General features: G+C 51.2%; 6 protein-coding genes across 6 annotated transcripts in view; 2 read left to right on the top strand and 4 right to left on the bottom strand.

Moving 5' to 3' along the window:
- The window catches only part of CONPUDRAFT_79479 (amidohydrolase), a 2882-nt gene extending 1793 nt beyond the window's left edge, over nt 1-1089 (bottom strand). The window contains exon 1 of the mRNA XM_007766035.1: nt 528-1089. Coding sequence (XP_007764225.1) covers nt 528-669 — 142 coding nt within the window. The 5' untranslated portion in view covers nt 670-1089. The remainder of the gene's footprint in view (nt 1-527) is intronic.
- Nucleotides 1090-1335: 246 nt separating this feature from the next.
- On the top strand, nt 1336-3409 carry CONPUDRAFT_96940 (AMPSase 1). Its single transcript, XM_007766177.1, has 6 exons — nt 1336-1447; nt 1555-1830; nt 1903-2195; nt 2283-2561; nt 2648-2870; nt 2994-3409. The coding sequence occupies exons 1-6, from the start codon at nt 1417-1419 to the stop codon at nt 3209-3211; spliced, it is 1320 nt and encodes a 439-aa protein (XP_007764367.1). The 5' UTR covers nt 1336-1416; the 3' UTR covers nt 3212-3409.
- Nucleotides 3410-3718: 309 nt separating this feature from the next.
- On the bottom strand, nt 3719-5084 carry CONPUDRAFT_141567 (uncharacterized protein; the record flags this gene model as incomplete). The annotated part of the gene is made up of 9 exons (XM_007766176.1): nt 3719-4029; nt 4066-4206; nt 4255-4314; nt 4366-4438; nt 4558-4585; nt 4620-4744; nt 4859-4878; nt 4931-4985; nt 5019-5084. 9 exons carry the CDS (start codon nt 5082-5084, stop codon nt 3719-3721), a joined length of 879 nt encoding a protein of 292 aa, XP_007764366.1.
- A 1001-nt stretch (nt 5085-6085) lies between these two features.
- On the top strand, nt 6086-9800 carry CONPUDRAFT_69676 (uncharacterized protein; the record flags this gene model as incomplete). Its single annotated transcript, XM_007765958.1, has 5 exons — nt 6086-6313; nt 6381-7553; nt 7948-7982; nt 8057-8294; nt 8352-9800. 5 exons carry the CDS (start codon nt 6086-6088, stop codon nt 9798-9800), a joined length of 3123 nt encoding a protein of 1040 aa, XP_007764148.1.
- CONPUDRAFT_116757 (uncharacterized protein) lies at nt 9782-11184 on the bottom strand (the record flags this gene model as incomplete). The annotated part of the gene is made up of 8 exons (XM_007766175.1): nt 9782-9924; nt 9985-10152; nt 10206-10498; nt 10564-10603; nt 10663-10681; nt 10731-10808; nt 10867-10942; nt 10997-11184. 8 exons carry the CDS (start codon nt 11182-11184, stop codon nt 9863-9865), a joined length of 924 nt encoding a protein of 307 aa, XP_007764365.1. The 3' UTR covers nt 9782-9862.
- A 516-nt stretch (nt 11185-11700) lies between these two features.
- Nucleotides 11701-14644, bottom strand: CONPUDRAFT_116756 (glycoside hydrolase family 1 protein). The gene is made up of 15 exons (XM_007766174.1): nt 14409-14644; nt 14084-14354; nt 13932-14016; nt 13782-13861; nt 13596-13722; nt 13435-13538; nt 13325-13387; nt 13180-13261; nt 12946-13130; nt 12437-12891; nt 12291-12375; nt 12160-12240; nt 12063-12105; nt 11940-12007; nt 11701-11886 (listed from the first exon to the last, which is right to left on the bottom strand). Exons 1-15 carry the CDS (start codon nt 14634-14636, stop codon nt 11828-11830), a joined length of 2016 nt encoding a protein of 671 aa, XP_007764364.1. The 5' UTR covers nt 14637-14644; the 3' UTR covers nt 11701-11827.
- Nucleotides 14645-15222: the final 578 nt, after the last annotated feature.

Here is a 15222-nt window from a genome sequence, read left to right as displayed (position 1 = left end):
GACACGTCCTGCTGCCTTCATCTGCTCTGCGTTCGCGGAAGATAGGGGCGCGTCAAGCGGAGCGTGCGTGATTACCCTTGCCCCAGATTTCTGCGCCATCGCATACGGCACGGACATAGCAGCGTGCGCGACCGTGAGCAGGCCCCGTTTTTCTGACGCCGCGACCAGGGCGTCGAGCAACTCCTGCGAGGGCCCTGGCACGTCTGCGATAAGCTTGATGTAGTCGCTGCCCTCCCGGATCCTATCTTCTACGAACGCCTCTGCCATGTCGGCGCCAGTGAGCTGAGAGCACTCGGGTAGATGCAACAGACACGTGTGCGTGCTGTTGGGTGTGCTCGCGGGCGCGCCCGCTGTGCGGATGTCGGTCAGGCCGCGCTGGTTGCGGAGGGCGTTGATGCGTTCCGCGGGCCAGGCAGCCATGTCAAGCGCGGTGGTGACACCGTGCGTGGCAAGCGTGCGCAGCTCCTCGTGCTCAGAGATATGGACATGGGCGTCGATGAGGCCGGGAAGGAGGGTCAAGCCTGCGCCGTCGACAGTTGAATCGGGTGAGGATGAGGAGAGAGATGAGGGATCTGCGATGGTAGTGTCGGAGATGAGGATATTCTGAGGAGGTGTGAGGGTCTGTCCGTCGAAAACGCGGACGTTGGTGATGAGGGTTGTAGATGGCATAGGGATGGAATTAAAGACGTTAAGATGTGTTGACGTATGAGGGTCTCGATGTCGATGGTTTTATGCGTAACCAGTCCTCGTATCTATTATCGGCACAATCCTGCGTCGTGGCGCAAGACAACCCACAATAGGGGGAGCCAAATCGGCGCGTTGTTCTATTGCGAGCAAAACGTCAAAGTCCTGACAATGATCAAGACCCCTCGGACCGCGCTCTTTCCTACCCTTATGAAGTGCGGAATTGAACTACGAGGGGAAGTGAGGAAGACCAGCGAGAAGATCAACGGATCAGTGATGCAAGCCCATGCGTTGGCCTTCCAGATGATGACCAAGAGTTAATGAGTAACGTGAGACGAGCGCACCACCGAAAACAAGCTCCGTCAGTCACAGTCAGAGAAGAATGCACTACTCAAGAACGAGCTCGGGGACGCGGTGGTGCGATGGAAACGCAAGCTGAGGAGAGCGTGATGATGCGGAGCGGAGGCGAAAAGCCGCTAGCGGCAATTCCCGAGCGCCGTCACAATGGTCACGAGCCACATCCGGGGAGAGACTCCGAATCATCCGGAACGGGATGGGGGTCGGCCGAAAAGCTTCCCGTTCCGCCACGTTATCTGATCTGGGACTCCGAAGCTCGCTGTTGAGAATCTCTTGACTTGGTCAACCATCTCACTTGTTATTAGATATACCGCCCCGCCGTACAGCGATCTCACTCGCTAGACGTACCAACTTCGCCTTGCCGCCACTTTACTCATGAGTGGCCTAACAGGCGATAAAGGGACCGGTAAGTTTAGATTGTGCTCATACCACGCTTCTCCCCTGCTTGACTTCTCCACGTCCCCATACTTGCGCTTTTCAATCTTTTCATCACAATCTCACAACGACACGTAGTCACCGTTGTCCTCGGTGCCCAATGGGGTGACGAGGGCAAAGGCAAGCTCGTCGATATCCTCTCGAGCGAGTTCGACCTCTGCGCGCGCTGCGCAGGCGGTAACAACGCCGGTCACACCATCGTCGCTCCGGGCAAGGACGGCAAACCCGTCACATACGCCTTCCACCTTCTGCCTAGCGGTCTTGTCAACCCGTCGTGCGTTGGAATCATCGGATCGGGCGTCGTCGTGCATCTGCCATCGTTCTTTGAAGAGCTCGACGAGCTTGAGAAGAAAGGTACGTCATTGTGCTCCCACGTTACGCGTCATATATGCGCGCCTATCAGCCTTGCTGATAATGTTCATCTAGGTCTGGAGTGCAAAGAGCGTATTTTGGTTTCCGATCGCGCCCATCTCGTCTTCGACTTCCACCAGATCGTCGACGGTCTCAAGGAAGTAGAGCTCGGCGGGTCGAGCATAGGCACGACCAAGAAGGGCATCGGCCCGGCTTACTCGGGAAAGGCGTCTCGTTCCGGATTGCGCGTGCACCACCTCTTCGACAATGATACGTTCCCAGAGAAGTTCCGCAAGGTCGTCGAAGGGCGGTTCAAGCGGTACGGAAACTTCGAGTATGATACCGAAGGAGAGATTGAGCGGTATAAGGTGCGCTTTCTTCCTGCCCCGATTGTATCATTCATTCGTGCCTTCATCCCTCACTTGCCTTCGGCTAACCGTGCTTTATGCGCGTAGGGACTCGCCCAGCGTCTAAAGCCTTTCGTCGTTGACTCCGTCGCACATATTCACAAGAGTCTCTCTGAAGGCAGGCGCGTCCTGGTGGAGGGTGCTAATGCGCTCATGCTCGACATCGACTTTGGCACCTACCCCTTCGTCACCTCGTCAAGTACCACTATCGGAGGCGTACTCACCGGCCTCGGAATACCCCCTCGTCGAATTGGAAAGACAATAGGTGTCGTCAAGGCGTATACCACTCGTGTAGGCGGTGGGCCGTTCCCTACCGAACAGCTGAACGTACGTTCCATTTCTCATACCCCTACATATATCCTACTTCTCCCATCCTATCCGAGAAATGCTGACGCGCTATGCAACATTCGTAGGACATCGGGAATCACCTCCAAGAAGTCGGCCGTGAATGGGGCGTGACGACTGGTAGAAGGCGACGCACTGGCTGGCTGGACCTCGTCGTGATGCGTCACTCGTGTCTTGTAAACGGGTACGACACGCTCAACCTTACCAAGCTCGATGTGCTCGACGACCTCGAGGAGGTAAAAATCGCGGTCAAGTACATGGTCAACGATCTAGAGCTGCCGTATTTCCCTGGTACGTCTCCTTCCACGATCTTGATTCTCTAAGGACCAACGCGATACTCCTCGTTTCTTCTTTGTTTCGCTTCTCATGTCACCCACACGACCTCAATGACCGACTTTATTGTCATCTGCACAGCTGATCTCGAAGATCTGTCCCAAGTCGAAGTCGTGTACGTTACTCTGCCCGGATGGAAGACGCCCATCACGGATGTGCGGACGTTCGAAGACCTCCCGGACAACTGTAAGAAGTACATAGGATTCATCGAGCGATTCCTCGAAACCCCCGTCGAGTGGATAGGTGTTGGCCCGGGTCGGGAGAGTATGATTCGGAAGACGGGGAGAGTAGAGGGGTAGGTCTAACATTTGATGTGCGTTAGAAGAGGTAAAATTAGATGGCGATTGTATAAGTAGACAAATCAGTTTTGAGCGTTTACTTCTGGTTGGATTTCGTCACTCGGTATCGTCACTTGGCAAAAGGAGATTTAACCTTACTGTTGCAATAAATCTTAGCAACGTACTATGCACATATTACAAAGAAGGTCTTTGAATGCGCACTGATTTGTCACAAACCAAAGTCAGACACTACATAGAGTCGACTCTGTAGAAGGCGTGTCAACAACAAACTGTACTGTAGTCATCCCGTTCAGCTCAGTTGTTCTGTGTGAACTCTCCTTATGCTCCTTGCATAGATCGAGAATCATCCACGGACCGACCATCGCAACTGTAACGAATTCGAAGAACGAAAAAATAACCATATACGCTAGTGACTACGGGTAATAGTCAACGACGTGTCTTAAATAAAGTAAGTGTGACTGACCGATTGTAGAATAGGTACTTCGCTCACGGCGGCGAGCAGTGAGCTTATGAAAGCACTATGCGGACGGCCTGTGAGACTAGGCGCTCAGAAACGAGGGAGGGTACGTACACGACAAACCAAATGAGATTGTCTCGCACAATAATTGAAGCCAGACTAGCGACGGACGTCGCTGGATGTCGCCAAAACGGAGCGGAGAGGTTGCTCATAACGTAATAGGCGACGAATGCGAACATGATAGCCTCAAATACGGCTAACATTCCGTAGACAACAACAGTGGAGAGCTTATCAGCGGGCGTATAGCTGTATAAGCAGGCATCGATTCCTTGTAGCCGTATTTCAGCTGACAGGCTGTTAGCTACACGTGCATTGATGAGCCTTCGACAAAACTCACATGCTATTTGAGACCCTGAAGTAACCATGATGACGGCTTGCGTCAGATTTCCCGCCTGCACAAGAGCGAACGCAACTGAGAGTATGACGATAACTTTCCTTGGTCTACCAAGTAACGCGCACACGCGTAAAGCCATCATCGCTGGGACTATGGGTTAAAACTGACACAAACCACCAATATAGATATTACCCTGCACAAAAAAAACAATCACTGCTTCCAGTGCTGTTGTGAGTGCGCCTACGAAGAAACCTGGAACCCATTTCTGAGAGGTGATTCAAAGAAAAACGGAAGTCAGCTTACACCTAGAAGAAATAACCATTGTTGATCCTTCAAATGTGCCTTTGAAAGCAGCTAAACGTACATCTGAAGCAAGCTGAGACATACAATGGACATCACTGAAATCAAATACGCACTTCATTGGACAGAGGAACGTTTGTGCTCATCACTACACTAACTCAGAAGTGATTCGGCGGGCTGATGGTTCTGACGTACGAAGCATAGCCCTGTCCGAAGATTATGACTGTGTAGTTGGAGCAAGTCACGCAATGACTTACGCGGAAAATATCAGGCCGAAGTAGCGAAGCTTATCGAACTCAAGTTGAGCAAATGTTTGACCAAGGACGATAATGCGCGAACTAACAATTCCATATGTGAACGCCATTCCAGGGCGACGCTTGGTCTACACCAACGCTTAGCTTTCAGAAGACATCGGAGAGCTATTCTCCTCACCCATATTATATCAACCTGCATGTCTCAAACTCGGCGCTTCCTCAGGAAAAAAACCTTTACTCACCTCCAGCGGAACATTCAATGCTTATGGGGTGGATATTCGGATTGTGTCACTTAATGATAGGAATATGCGTACCGTAGTCGTATAAGACGAGAGTGAACAATGAAACTATGAAGGTCAGGCCCGTATTCTATGATAATCACGGCATTATTTACTCACCCACAAAAAAGCTTGACAGCATGAAGCTTTCAACATTCTGTACCACAGATACCGCTGCGGTGGAAGACATGTCGCAGAGCAAAGAGACGGAGGGTTTGGATGGATGAAAGAGTCCGAGCCTTTATAGGAAATGCATCCAATAACATCGGAGAAGAACTATGCCAAGCTTTGAGTTCTGCACTATCTGCCATATGACACCTTCAGAGATTAGTAGCTCCTGCACTATGATAGGACGAAGCGCCCACCGGCACTAGTCGCGCCGCACCGAAGAACGTGAAGGTTCGCGGGATCGTATCTCGCAGGGACATACATACTTCCAAAGACCTGTGGGTCGGCTATAGAAAGCCGTCTTCCACATGGCGAACCCCCGTTAGTGGCTATCCAAGACATGACGCCAAGGATTCAGGAAGAGCTTAGCCTAGGTCACGATCGACCCTAGCGAACGTTCGATGTACGCAAGATGGAGCAAGCCCATATGGGCGTCTAAAACGTACACCTCATGGAGCCGGTATCTGAATGTGCCGGTAAGGCTGGTGCTTGTGGTGGCGCAAATGGTTGCACTGAACCTTGAGTAAGGAACGTACTGAGAAGCATCTGAGAGATGTCCTGGAAAGATACGGAGAAAGCGCCGCCCTTGGCTGTACATAGAACCCGCATATGGGGAAGTACCCTCAGCGGAAGGGATGTCATTTCCAGGGTAAACCTTCCGAAAGTCACGTTTGAAACCCATTGCACGTGTATACAGTACCACCCTTCATCCACTACAATCCGTGAAAGTCTTCATGACGTCCGACGTCGCTAGAAACAAAAAACACTCTGCAGCAGAAACAAACTTCCGTCCGAATGGTCAGCCAGAATTTACTGGCGGAGCTTGAATATTTTGCAAACCACCGAAGGCACAAGCGTTGTACCTCCAACATATCTCCACCATACCTTCACCACGTCTTGGAGGGCATCGTTGCCGCGAGAAGTCGTGTCGACCCCAAGGCCTGAAACTTGAAGGTGAGCCATGGGACCCGTTGAAAAACAGAAGTAATGCTAAACCCGGGCAGCATAACCGGCTAGTCTACAATGCACAACTGCCTTCGCGTCGCAGAGATACTCTACGAGGTCTGTTGGCACGTCAGATCGCAATCATATTACTACGGCATGACCCGAGACCTTGCTCGGCTGGCGCGCGTCTCCAACCTTTTCCATGATCCTGCGTTGGATGCCTTGTATTATAAGGTTATGGGAATCTACAAGGTTTTCATGACGCTTCCAAGAGATTCTTGGGTGATTAATGAAGGCGGTGCTTTCGTACGTTTCCTTGTTGTTTGTTTCGCTCAGTGGCTTAGAAACTCACTTCGGTTTATCGGGTTCACAGTCGTTTACACGGCCGCTTCAAGCGAGTGACTGGGAGTGCGTTTTCAGGTGCTCGCGTCGTGTACGAAGACTATTCGAACCTAAAGGAGGGTCGCCGAAGCTATCAGAGGAAGCGTACGACATTATTTGCCTTTCCCCAGACCCTCTCTTCCTGGGCCTTCAAAGTCTAAAATGGGGTTGCGAGGCATTTCACAGCAACTTCGTCCTCTTTTGCTGCGGCCCTAGAGTGAAAAATCTGGACCTTTCTTACGTGCCAACCGAGTTCTTCCCTTCCCTTTCCACAATCAGCGCTACTTGCCAAAATCTACGCGAGCTCGAAGTGGATCCCGCAAACTTCGAAGACTCGGACATCCATCAGCGTGCCTTAGAGGAGGCATTACCCACAATGCACTTTCTGAGAAAGCTATCGCTCTATGTTATGTCCAGCCTGACTTTGTTACGAGTAATCGACAAGCTTCCATCACTCAGAGAGCTCAAGATACGAGCGCTTACGGATCCCGAGATATGGTCGTCTTCATCTTCCCAGGATACCAACTTCTCATTTTCGTCCATTGATAGCTTGAGTATCTGGCATTCTCCTTTCCCAGCAATTGCGAGGACTCTGGACGTCATCGGGAGGTTACCTCGGGTAGAGACGTTCGAGGGCATCTCTATCTCCGAAGAGGGCGTAGAGCACGTAATCCGATCTATCGCGTCGCAACTAGACCCCGCTCGCCTAGCGGCTGTGTCTTTAGGCTCGATCAGCGGGTTCGTTCCATCTGCCACACCGTTGGATGTGACGTGTCTCGGTCTGTTGAAACCATTTGTCAACATCGAAACGATATCTATCGTGACATGCATACGGTTCTCTTTGGACGATGACGATATCTCAAGCCTCTCATCGTCCTGGCCGAAGCTTCGTCATCTCACACTGGAGGGAGGAGACCAGGCCAACTGGTATCACGACAAGAAACCGACACTCAAGGGGATCAAAACGCTCTCGCATAACTGCCCCCAGCTGAGCGACGTTAACATCTCCATCGACATTCGCACTCGTTGCGAAATCTCGCAGTTGGCTGATGATCGTCGTCACCAGAATCTCTCGACATTATCTATAGGCTGTGCGCCAATCGAACATTCCGACATCCAGCTTATCGCATCTTTCCTGGTTTCCCTAACAGCTAAACCTCTAGTAGTGCGTGCTTGGAACAGTCAGTGGGTCTCGCAGCAGGCGTCCGTAACTTACAGAAAACGGTGGAAGGAGGTGAATAGGCTTATCTCAGAAACACATGCTGAGAGAGAGACGCTGCATACTTGATGATAGGGCTTTACCACTGACGTATACATTCGATGTTCCATATGGAGTCCTGGTTTATGTATACTGTCTGTACAAGTAACGCGAGTTTGCATTTATGTCTATGCTTCTATCGACCAGAGCTTATACCCTCGTTCCCTTAACTGACCTTTTTTTAGCGTTGGTGGGGTCGGCCGGCACCCGTGAATTCGGGGTTAAAACTTCAAACTCCGAAGTGGTTCGGTCCTCCCTGCTGACGCGGACGACTCTGACGGACCTGTAACGCATCACCCAGCACAGAGTGGTCATCCAGTCCCAGGATCGGTCACGGTACGCATCGTCGTTAATGTTCGATCACTCGTAGATGAGATGTTGATCAACTTTCATTATATCCACATGTGCAGATTGACAACAATGCACGACTGTTTCCAGATACCAGAGTTACTCGATAAGATCTGTGGTGAAGTAATGAACTACGACGATATCGATAGATCCAGCAGATCTCTTGTTAAATTGGCCCAAACCTGCAAGCTCTTCACAGAGCCATCATTGAATGCTGTTTACTTTGAGATCCGAGGGTTAGATCGCCTCTTCATGCTCTTTCCTCGTGATACTTGGAGATTGAGCGATCACGGAACTTTCGTGCGTACCGGTGCATCAAAATATACTTGATAGGCACCCTTACTGTTGCCATTTAAGCATTTTTCTAGAAAGCTGAAGCTATCTGACTGGGAGATCTTCGATGCGAACTCTCATCGCATCAAAAGAATGTTCCAGCCCGAGGATTCCGTCAAGTTACGGAAGAATGTATATGAAGCGATCGCTCTTTCACCCCACCTCCCACTACTGCCAAATCTTCGAGCCATCTACTGGGCTGAATCAAAAGCTGATCTTCCGGGTTACTTCATCCGATGCCTGTGCAGCCCCAACATCGCCGTTTTAGGGATGCGCGGGATCCCATCCAACTTCATTCCACTTGTATCAGCCATCGGCGTAAGCTGTTCCGGCCTGCAAAAACTCCATGTCCATATCCATAACAATAGCGATGTTGGAGACTTCCGGCAGGTTCTCATGGAGTCCCTACCCCATATGTCGAACCTGCGACTCTTAGACCTGGATATTGCTCCTGATTGCTCCCTTCTGAGTGTTATATCGAAGCTGGCACTCCAGGACTTAACAACTCGATCGTTTGAGGTATCACATACGGTTAAGCAGTGCGTCAATGGGAACAATCAATGGGTCAGCCTGCGAAGCATCTGCTTGGTTCGCGCTTCTTCCAGCAGTATCCCCACATTACTTGGTCACATTGGATATCTGCCCAACGTTTCGGTCTTGAAGTATTTAGACGTCGGCAACCCGCAGATTCACATCAAAGGAATATTAGAAGCTAAAAATCGCCATTTTGACCACGCTGCACTCTCCGTTTTCACCTTACAGGAATCAAAATTCGACATTGGGTGGCCAATTGATGATAACCCAAACGAAGATGTCAATGCTGCCAATGCTACTGAAGGTGTTGACTTCTCCTCATTCATTCCTATGACGAGCTGGGTCCATCTACAAAAGCTGATCATGCGGTCATCATCCCTGCCTTACCTAAACGACGATACCCTCGCGACATTAGCCAACTCCTTCCCGAGCCTTCGAGTGTTCCATGCTCACGCCATGTCGACTGGGCTCTCTGGCTCGAGGAACTTTAGCTCGGTTACCTTCAAAGGGCTTGATATTCTTCTGCAAAGATGCCTCCTGCTCGAGGATATCAATCTGACCATAAACGCCACCGTCCCCTACAAAACTACTGGGTCCAAAGTGTCACGCAACACTCGCATCACTACTCTCAACATAGGCGACTCACAGATAGATAATCCCGTATACGTAGCATCAATCCTCCGCTACTTACTTCCTCACCTTCGTAACGTCCGGACGTCCTGTTATGCAGAGAGGCGCAGAGAGCTATGGAAGCAAGTGAACCTTATTGTGTTTGCCAGTTATGCGCACAGGTTGTATGAGAAGGAACTGGCCAGGGCCGAGGAAGAAGAATCTTTCGCAGAAATTTGGTTGCCATCAACGAATTTCTTGGAGACTTCTGCAGAAATGAATATGAATTTCAATGACGAGTACAAAAATGACGGGATCGCATTCTGGTAGTTAAGGTGGTATTAAAATAATTGGCTTTATCCAGTATTCTTTAGCACACTGTCGGCTAGGCTTCATTCAAAATCGTCGTCGATACTTCCGTAGTAGCGTCGCCCATGACCATAACCGTGATAGTCTGCCAATACGAACACAGTGAGTCGGTTGGAAGGAATGCAAAGGCATCATGACTGCTCACAGCTACTCGTATCCCTGACTGGACTAATGCCTGCAACGCCAGCAAGGTTCAAGTATCCCTCAGACCTATTGTCATCGCCTGCGTTTTTCGCCTCAGTTTTCATCGGCGCATTGGGCCACGGAACTCGGCAGTAGACGCATGTAACGGAACCGCGAGAAGATCGGGCCCCTGAGAAACGCACGTCAGCCATATGCGGCGTAAAACAACGATAATACGCTTACACTCTGCGAAGCATTGCGAGTGAAGCGCGTTCCCGCAAGCATCGCACCACGTCAGGCTCTCTGAGCCCTTGCCGCCCATCGCCTCATAGCAGACCGCGCAGTCGTCCTCGGGTCCAAGTTCCTTTCTTTTGGGTTTACCTTTGTCCTTGCCTGAAGATGAAGACGGCTGGGATGACGAAGCCCCCGTGGCTCGAGCATAGGCTTCTTGAATATGATGATCAGCCAGGGCCGCTGAGTTGGGGGCCGGAGTTGCACGGGAGAAGATCTCGTCCAGTTCAGATGTAAGTAGCGCCCTGTAGATGAATGACACGGCCCGACCGTTAGATCATCTATATATGAAATGGAGCGCTAGACGCACTTCTGATACCATACGTGTGACTCTTGTGGGACTTGGAGGACTGAGGTTCGTGAAAGCGGTGTTCAGAAGGATCATATATCATGTAGAGGAGGCAATCACCTTTGAGATAAATGAAGAGCTAAACGCTACATGAGCTAGAGATCACCGAACAGAAAGAAGAGACTCACGATATGTTTGCAGTGATTTCCTTTGGAGGCATCAGGGCAGCTACAGGACGGGAAGTTGCCAATGGTGACGGTGTATACCTGCGAGACAAACACTGGCTTAGACAGTGGATTAGGAGATTTTCGATGGTACACGCACATTCCCAGTTGATCCAAGCACTCCGAACTCTTCCCGCAACTCTCCTGGGTTACGCCTCCGCGATAGCATGAAGAACCTGCAGTCGATCCTATTAAGCCATCTCCCCCGGTGTAAAATGGCAGACACGCACCGCTGGGACATTACCCGATCTACACGGTCGAGAATGTTCTTCGGGCACTTTTTCTTCATGATTGCCCCTCGCTTCTCGGGCGGCGGCTCGTCATTCGCGGGGTCTTTCTTGCGTTGGCGTTTCTTAGTGGGTTGAGTGGGCTTAGAGGATGAAGGGAGGGGCGCTGGATAGTGAGGAGTAGGATACATAGACGAGGATGATGCGGCCATAGGATAGTGCATGTGCTGCATGCTTGTAGGAGTTGGATACGAGTTAGGTGGAGAGGAATTGGTCGCATAGGAGGTGTGTGCAGTGGACTGAAAACGTAATTAGACACACCATATAATGCACATTGTAGGTACTCACCGCCTTCCTAGGTGAGATTGACGCCTGTTTCCTCCCATTAGAGGACGCGTCACCCTGGGAAGAATAGTATGCAGGCTCGTTGCCAGTAAGGTCAAGCGTGTCCCAAGCTGCGTTAGCATCCGCGAGCTTTCGCTTTCCTTTGGGTGCCATGGTTCGGTGTATCGAGCCGCACAGATGGTGGAGTAGTAATTGGAGATGAGTGAGATGAGACGCGGTATAGAAATGTGCGCAAAGTGCCAGAGGTCAAGATGAACGTCGGAAGCAAACCAAACTTACACGACGGAACCTTTTGATGTTTCTTTATGACATCACGTGTATGAGCGTGTATGTCGGGCGGCAAAGGCCGATGAGTGGGATAGGGGTAAATCACTCAAAAGGCTTTTACACCGGACGGAAAGGACAAGAAAGTAGTACCCGAACACAAACGTTCACGTATGGCAAGTAAAATGAGATAAAACGTGTCCGTAGCTGTGCTATCTAGTGAATTTAAGAGGTAGCATTTCCTGCTCCGCCAGTAGGCACCAAGTGCGCCGCGAAGAACTCCGCTGCGGGAAAACATGAGCGTTCTTTCAAAACCTTAGAGTACATTTATACGTACACAAGGCGAACATGGACCTCTTGTATGTTCGTTCAAGCGTCGTGTAGTTCACGTGTTGGAGGCCAAACCTGCAGTCGGCCTGGCATCAGCTGAGCTCATATTCAGAGGTAAATGGTAACGCACTTCGGCTCAAGACCGTAGTTCCACTCCGCATTGTCAATCATACCTTCATGTCAAGGTTAGCAAAGGGTAAGCTGACATGAGTGAACAAAAGTATCACCCCAGGAGAACGTGCCCCTAAGCGGAATACCATCCTCGTAGATCGCGAGGAGGGCCTCTCCGAGGTTTGTCATGAAGTAGTCTGGCCATTCTTGTTAGCGTTCCCATTGATAGTAGAAATTGCAAACGCACTGGTGGTCGTCGGGTCCTCCGTAATCTGCCACATCTCCGTCCTCAGGTTCTCGTACGGCTCGGCCATCCCAAACTCCGAGATGTACTATCCCACACCGCATCAGTGCCTTTCCTCGACGCTTTTAAGATACGAGACAATAACGCACGATCCAAGGCGCAGGCCACCGCCTGTAAATCTCTCCAAGGTAATATCTCAACATCTGCGGTGTCGCCTGCAACCACGCGTTACTCGCCGGATCCGGGCTCGGACCGACTGCCCAGCCCATGTCCGGGTACCCAGTCACGCTCAGGCCGGGATCAAACTCTCCATAGCCCGCATCATCCGTGGCGTTCGCCGTCGACTGACGCTTGCGCACCTCGGAGAGCGTGACTTCGTCCACAGTGCTGTTCGTCCCCGCGAGCGCCATAAAGGTATCATTAGCGACGATGTCTGGGCGTCCGACGAGCCCGGAGTAGCCTGGTGCGTAGGCGTAGAGCATGACGCTGTTGCACGCAGGGTAAGCGGGGTCGGACATGTTCGCTTGGCATGCGGTGATACCCTCGGGAGGAGCGGCGATGTACTGCGAGGCGTAGGCATCGATGGCAAAGAAGTCGGCCGAGCCTTGGCGCAAATCATCAACAACGTACGTATTCGAAAGACATAGAGAGTGCGTACCGTTGATGAGCTGCATCTCTGCCTCAGTAAACCGGGGGAGCCAACTCTCAGGGAGCGTCTCCTTCACGATAGGTGGCCAGTCGCCGTTGGTGTACACCGGGTTAGCGTACAATCCGATGCCGAACGATGCATGGCGCTCGACAGCGGCGATGTCCTCGGGGTTGTTGGCGCGCCATGGCATACCGCTGTGAGTTGTGTGAGAATCTATCGAAAAGGGAAAAGAAAAAGACGTACACGAGGTCGTTGTTCTTGTACGCAATTGAGCCGCTAATGTTCATTTCTCTGAACGCCTGCACGGCACCAGCATGGGCCTTCACTACATTCCCAAATGAATTCATTAGCATAGCTAGAGGGTGACAATGACATGAATAGAGCGTACGCAGGTAATATGCGCAGTGGTACGGAGCGGTAGATGAGTTGACCCCGGGCGCCAGAGATACATCTTTGAGTAGTCAGTAGTTGAAGACCTGAGGATAACATACGACATACTGAAAGGATACTGTGCAACCCAACCACAGTGCACAGACGGCTCGTTGAACGTGTACCAAGTTTGGACTCGGCCGTTGTACGCTTTGAAGACAGTTTTTGCATAGCTAAAGCAAGGGTGTACGATGAAATACTGTCTTTAGTTTGCGAGCCTCGGTACTTACTTGACGTAATCATCAACAATGCGCTCATTCGTGAAGCCACCATAGTATGCATTGACCGCGAGCGGTGTGTCCCAATGGAAGAGTGTCACGACTGGATCTACTCCCATGGACAGGTGATAGTCGATCACTTGCCACGCGAGGAGAAATCAGCGCATGATGTTCGAGAAGTCAGTGCCGAGGACTTACAGTCCGAGTAGTGATCGATACCCTGCTGATTCACTGGAGAACCCGCGACACCGTATGGGTATATGCGGGCCCACGAGATCCTACAGACAACATGCATAATCGATTAGCAAGACACGTTCCGTAGAACGGGCCGCCGACGGGGAAACATACGAGAAGGAGTGTGCAGTAACTCCCATCGCAGCAGCACGTGCAACGTCTTCCTTGTACAAATAGTACTGCAGGTCCGCAATATCCGCTAAGAATGAGCTATTTTAGCACGCTGCCGTGGTCAAGTGACCTGTTCCATGTTTGATAGGACTCACCATTCGTCCCGTCCTCGATGAAGTTGGGCTGCCTGCTCGCCCAGTCCCACGCTGTCGGCCCCTTGCCCTCATTTTTGACCGCGCCTTCCACCTGGTATGCGCTTGTAGCGACACCGAAGATGAAACCCTCGGGGAGTTTGAGGTTCGGGAAGATCTGCGCCGGCTGAGGCGCGTACCATGCTGGGTACAGGGGAGGTGGAGCTGACGGGACTGGGATAGGGAGAGACGGCTCGTAGGTTGTCGTGAATGGAGGAGCTGTGACGTTCCCAACCTGATCCCGCCTAGGCGTCAATCGTCGTCCAACAGAAATGATTATACAACTCACAAAGTCCCATAATTGTTCGAGTCCAGACGGGGAGTAGTCCTCGGGGACGGATCCAGGAGTAGGCACCGACGACGGTCCGATCGTGATCGTAGCAGCGGGGGCAGATGACGCACCGCTAGCGGCAGGCGCCGTCGGTGTTGCGTACGTTGCTCGTTGATACAACTTGGGATCGCTTGCATGCACGCCGGCGACGGCGAGCACAGAGAGCCCCAGAAGCGACGAGATCATCTTTGTCGATTGCAAAGATGCTGCAGGAGGCCGACTCATCGTGCGGATTTTGAGGTCATTTTATCGTTACAAAAAAGTTCGTGGGATGTGAATTTGTGAGTCCGGATATAGCAAGGATGAATGGAAGGAACAGGGACTCCGCGGGTGGGTCGAAGAGATTATAGTCATCTGTATCAATGGTCCACGGTTTGTCTATAGCACTTGAATCATATGATGAGAATAACTTTGACCAAGGCTTAAGCTGTTGAAAAGAAGGAGGTGGACCGAGGTGACGCTGAGCGATGGTGAGAAACAGACCGCGTCGCGAGCCCGTGCCGAATCCCGATACTTCGCCGAGGCTGGCTGCCTTTTTCACCCATCTTTTGCTGTGTGAAAAGTTACTGGAAAGTCAGACTTTTGCCTCGAAGTTTGCATTTCTGCGCGGAGAGATTAGATAGAAACACATCCAAATCAGGAAGGTAGAGTCCAAATTCGGTAACCCGCCCAATTTACCAGCGCAAAATTGATGCAAATGTCGGCTAAAAGAATACCTTTTCTTGTGCAAAAGGGGGTTCCAAAACTCGGAGGAAAAGGTTTTCATCTCGCC

The sequence above is a fragment of the Coniophora puteana genome (genome assembly GCF_000271625.1).
Source record: "Coniophora puteana RWD-64-598 SS2 unplaced genomic scaffold CONPUscaffold_2, whole genome shotgun sequence".
In the NCBI taxonomy this organism is placed as follows: Eukaryota; Fungi; Basidiomycota; class Agaricomycetes; order Boletales; family Coniophoraceae; genus Coniophora; species Coniophora puteana.
Note: the sequence above shows the minus strand (reverse complement) of the source record. Positions and strands in the feature narration are given on the sequence as shown.

What these genes read in the sequence shown, in the direction of transcription:
- CONPUDRAFT_96940 (XM_007766177.1), top strand. Translation starts at nt 1,417, where the DNA reads ATGAGTGGCCTAACAGGCGATAAAGGGACCG. An exon ending in CGACGAGCTTGAGAAGAAAG is followed by an intron (nt 1,831 to 1,902) that starts GTACGTCATTGT and finishes ATGTTCATCTAG; the next exon opens with GTCTGGAGTGCAAAGAGCGT. An exon ending in GAGAGATTGAGCGGTATAAG is followed by an intron (nt 2,196 to 2,282) that starts GTGCGCTTTCTT and finishes TTATGCGCGTAG; the next exon opens with GGACTCGCCCAGCGTCTAAA.
- CONPUDRAFT_116756 (XM_007766174.1), bottom strand. Translation starts at nt 14,636, where the DNA reads ATGATCTCGTCGCTTCTGGGGCTCTCTGTGCTCGCCGTCGCCGGCGTG. An exon ending in GGTTGCACAGTATCCTTTCA is followed by an intron (nt 13,388 to 13,434) that starts GTATGTCGTATG and finishes GACTACTCAAAG; the next exon opens with ATGTATCTCTGGCGCCCGGG. An exon ending in GAGGTCCATGTTCGCCTTGT is followed by an intron (nt 11,887 to 11,939) that starts GTACGTATAAAT and finishes GTTTTCCCGCAG; the next exon opens with CGGAGTTCTTCGCGGCGCAC.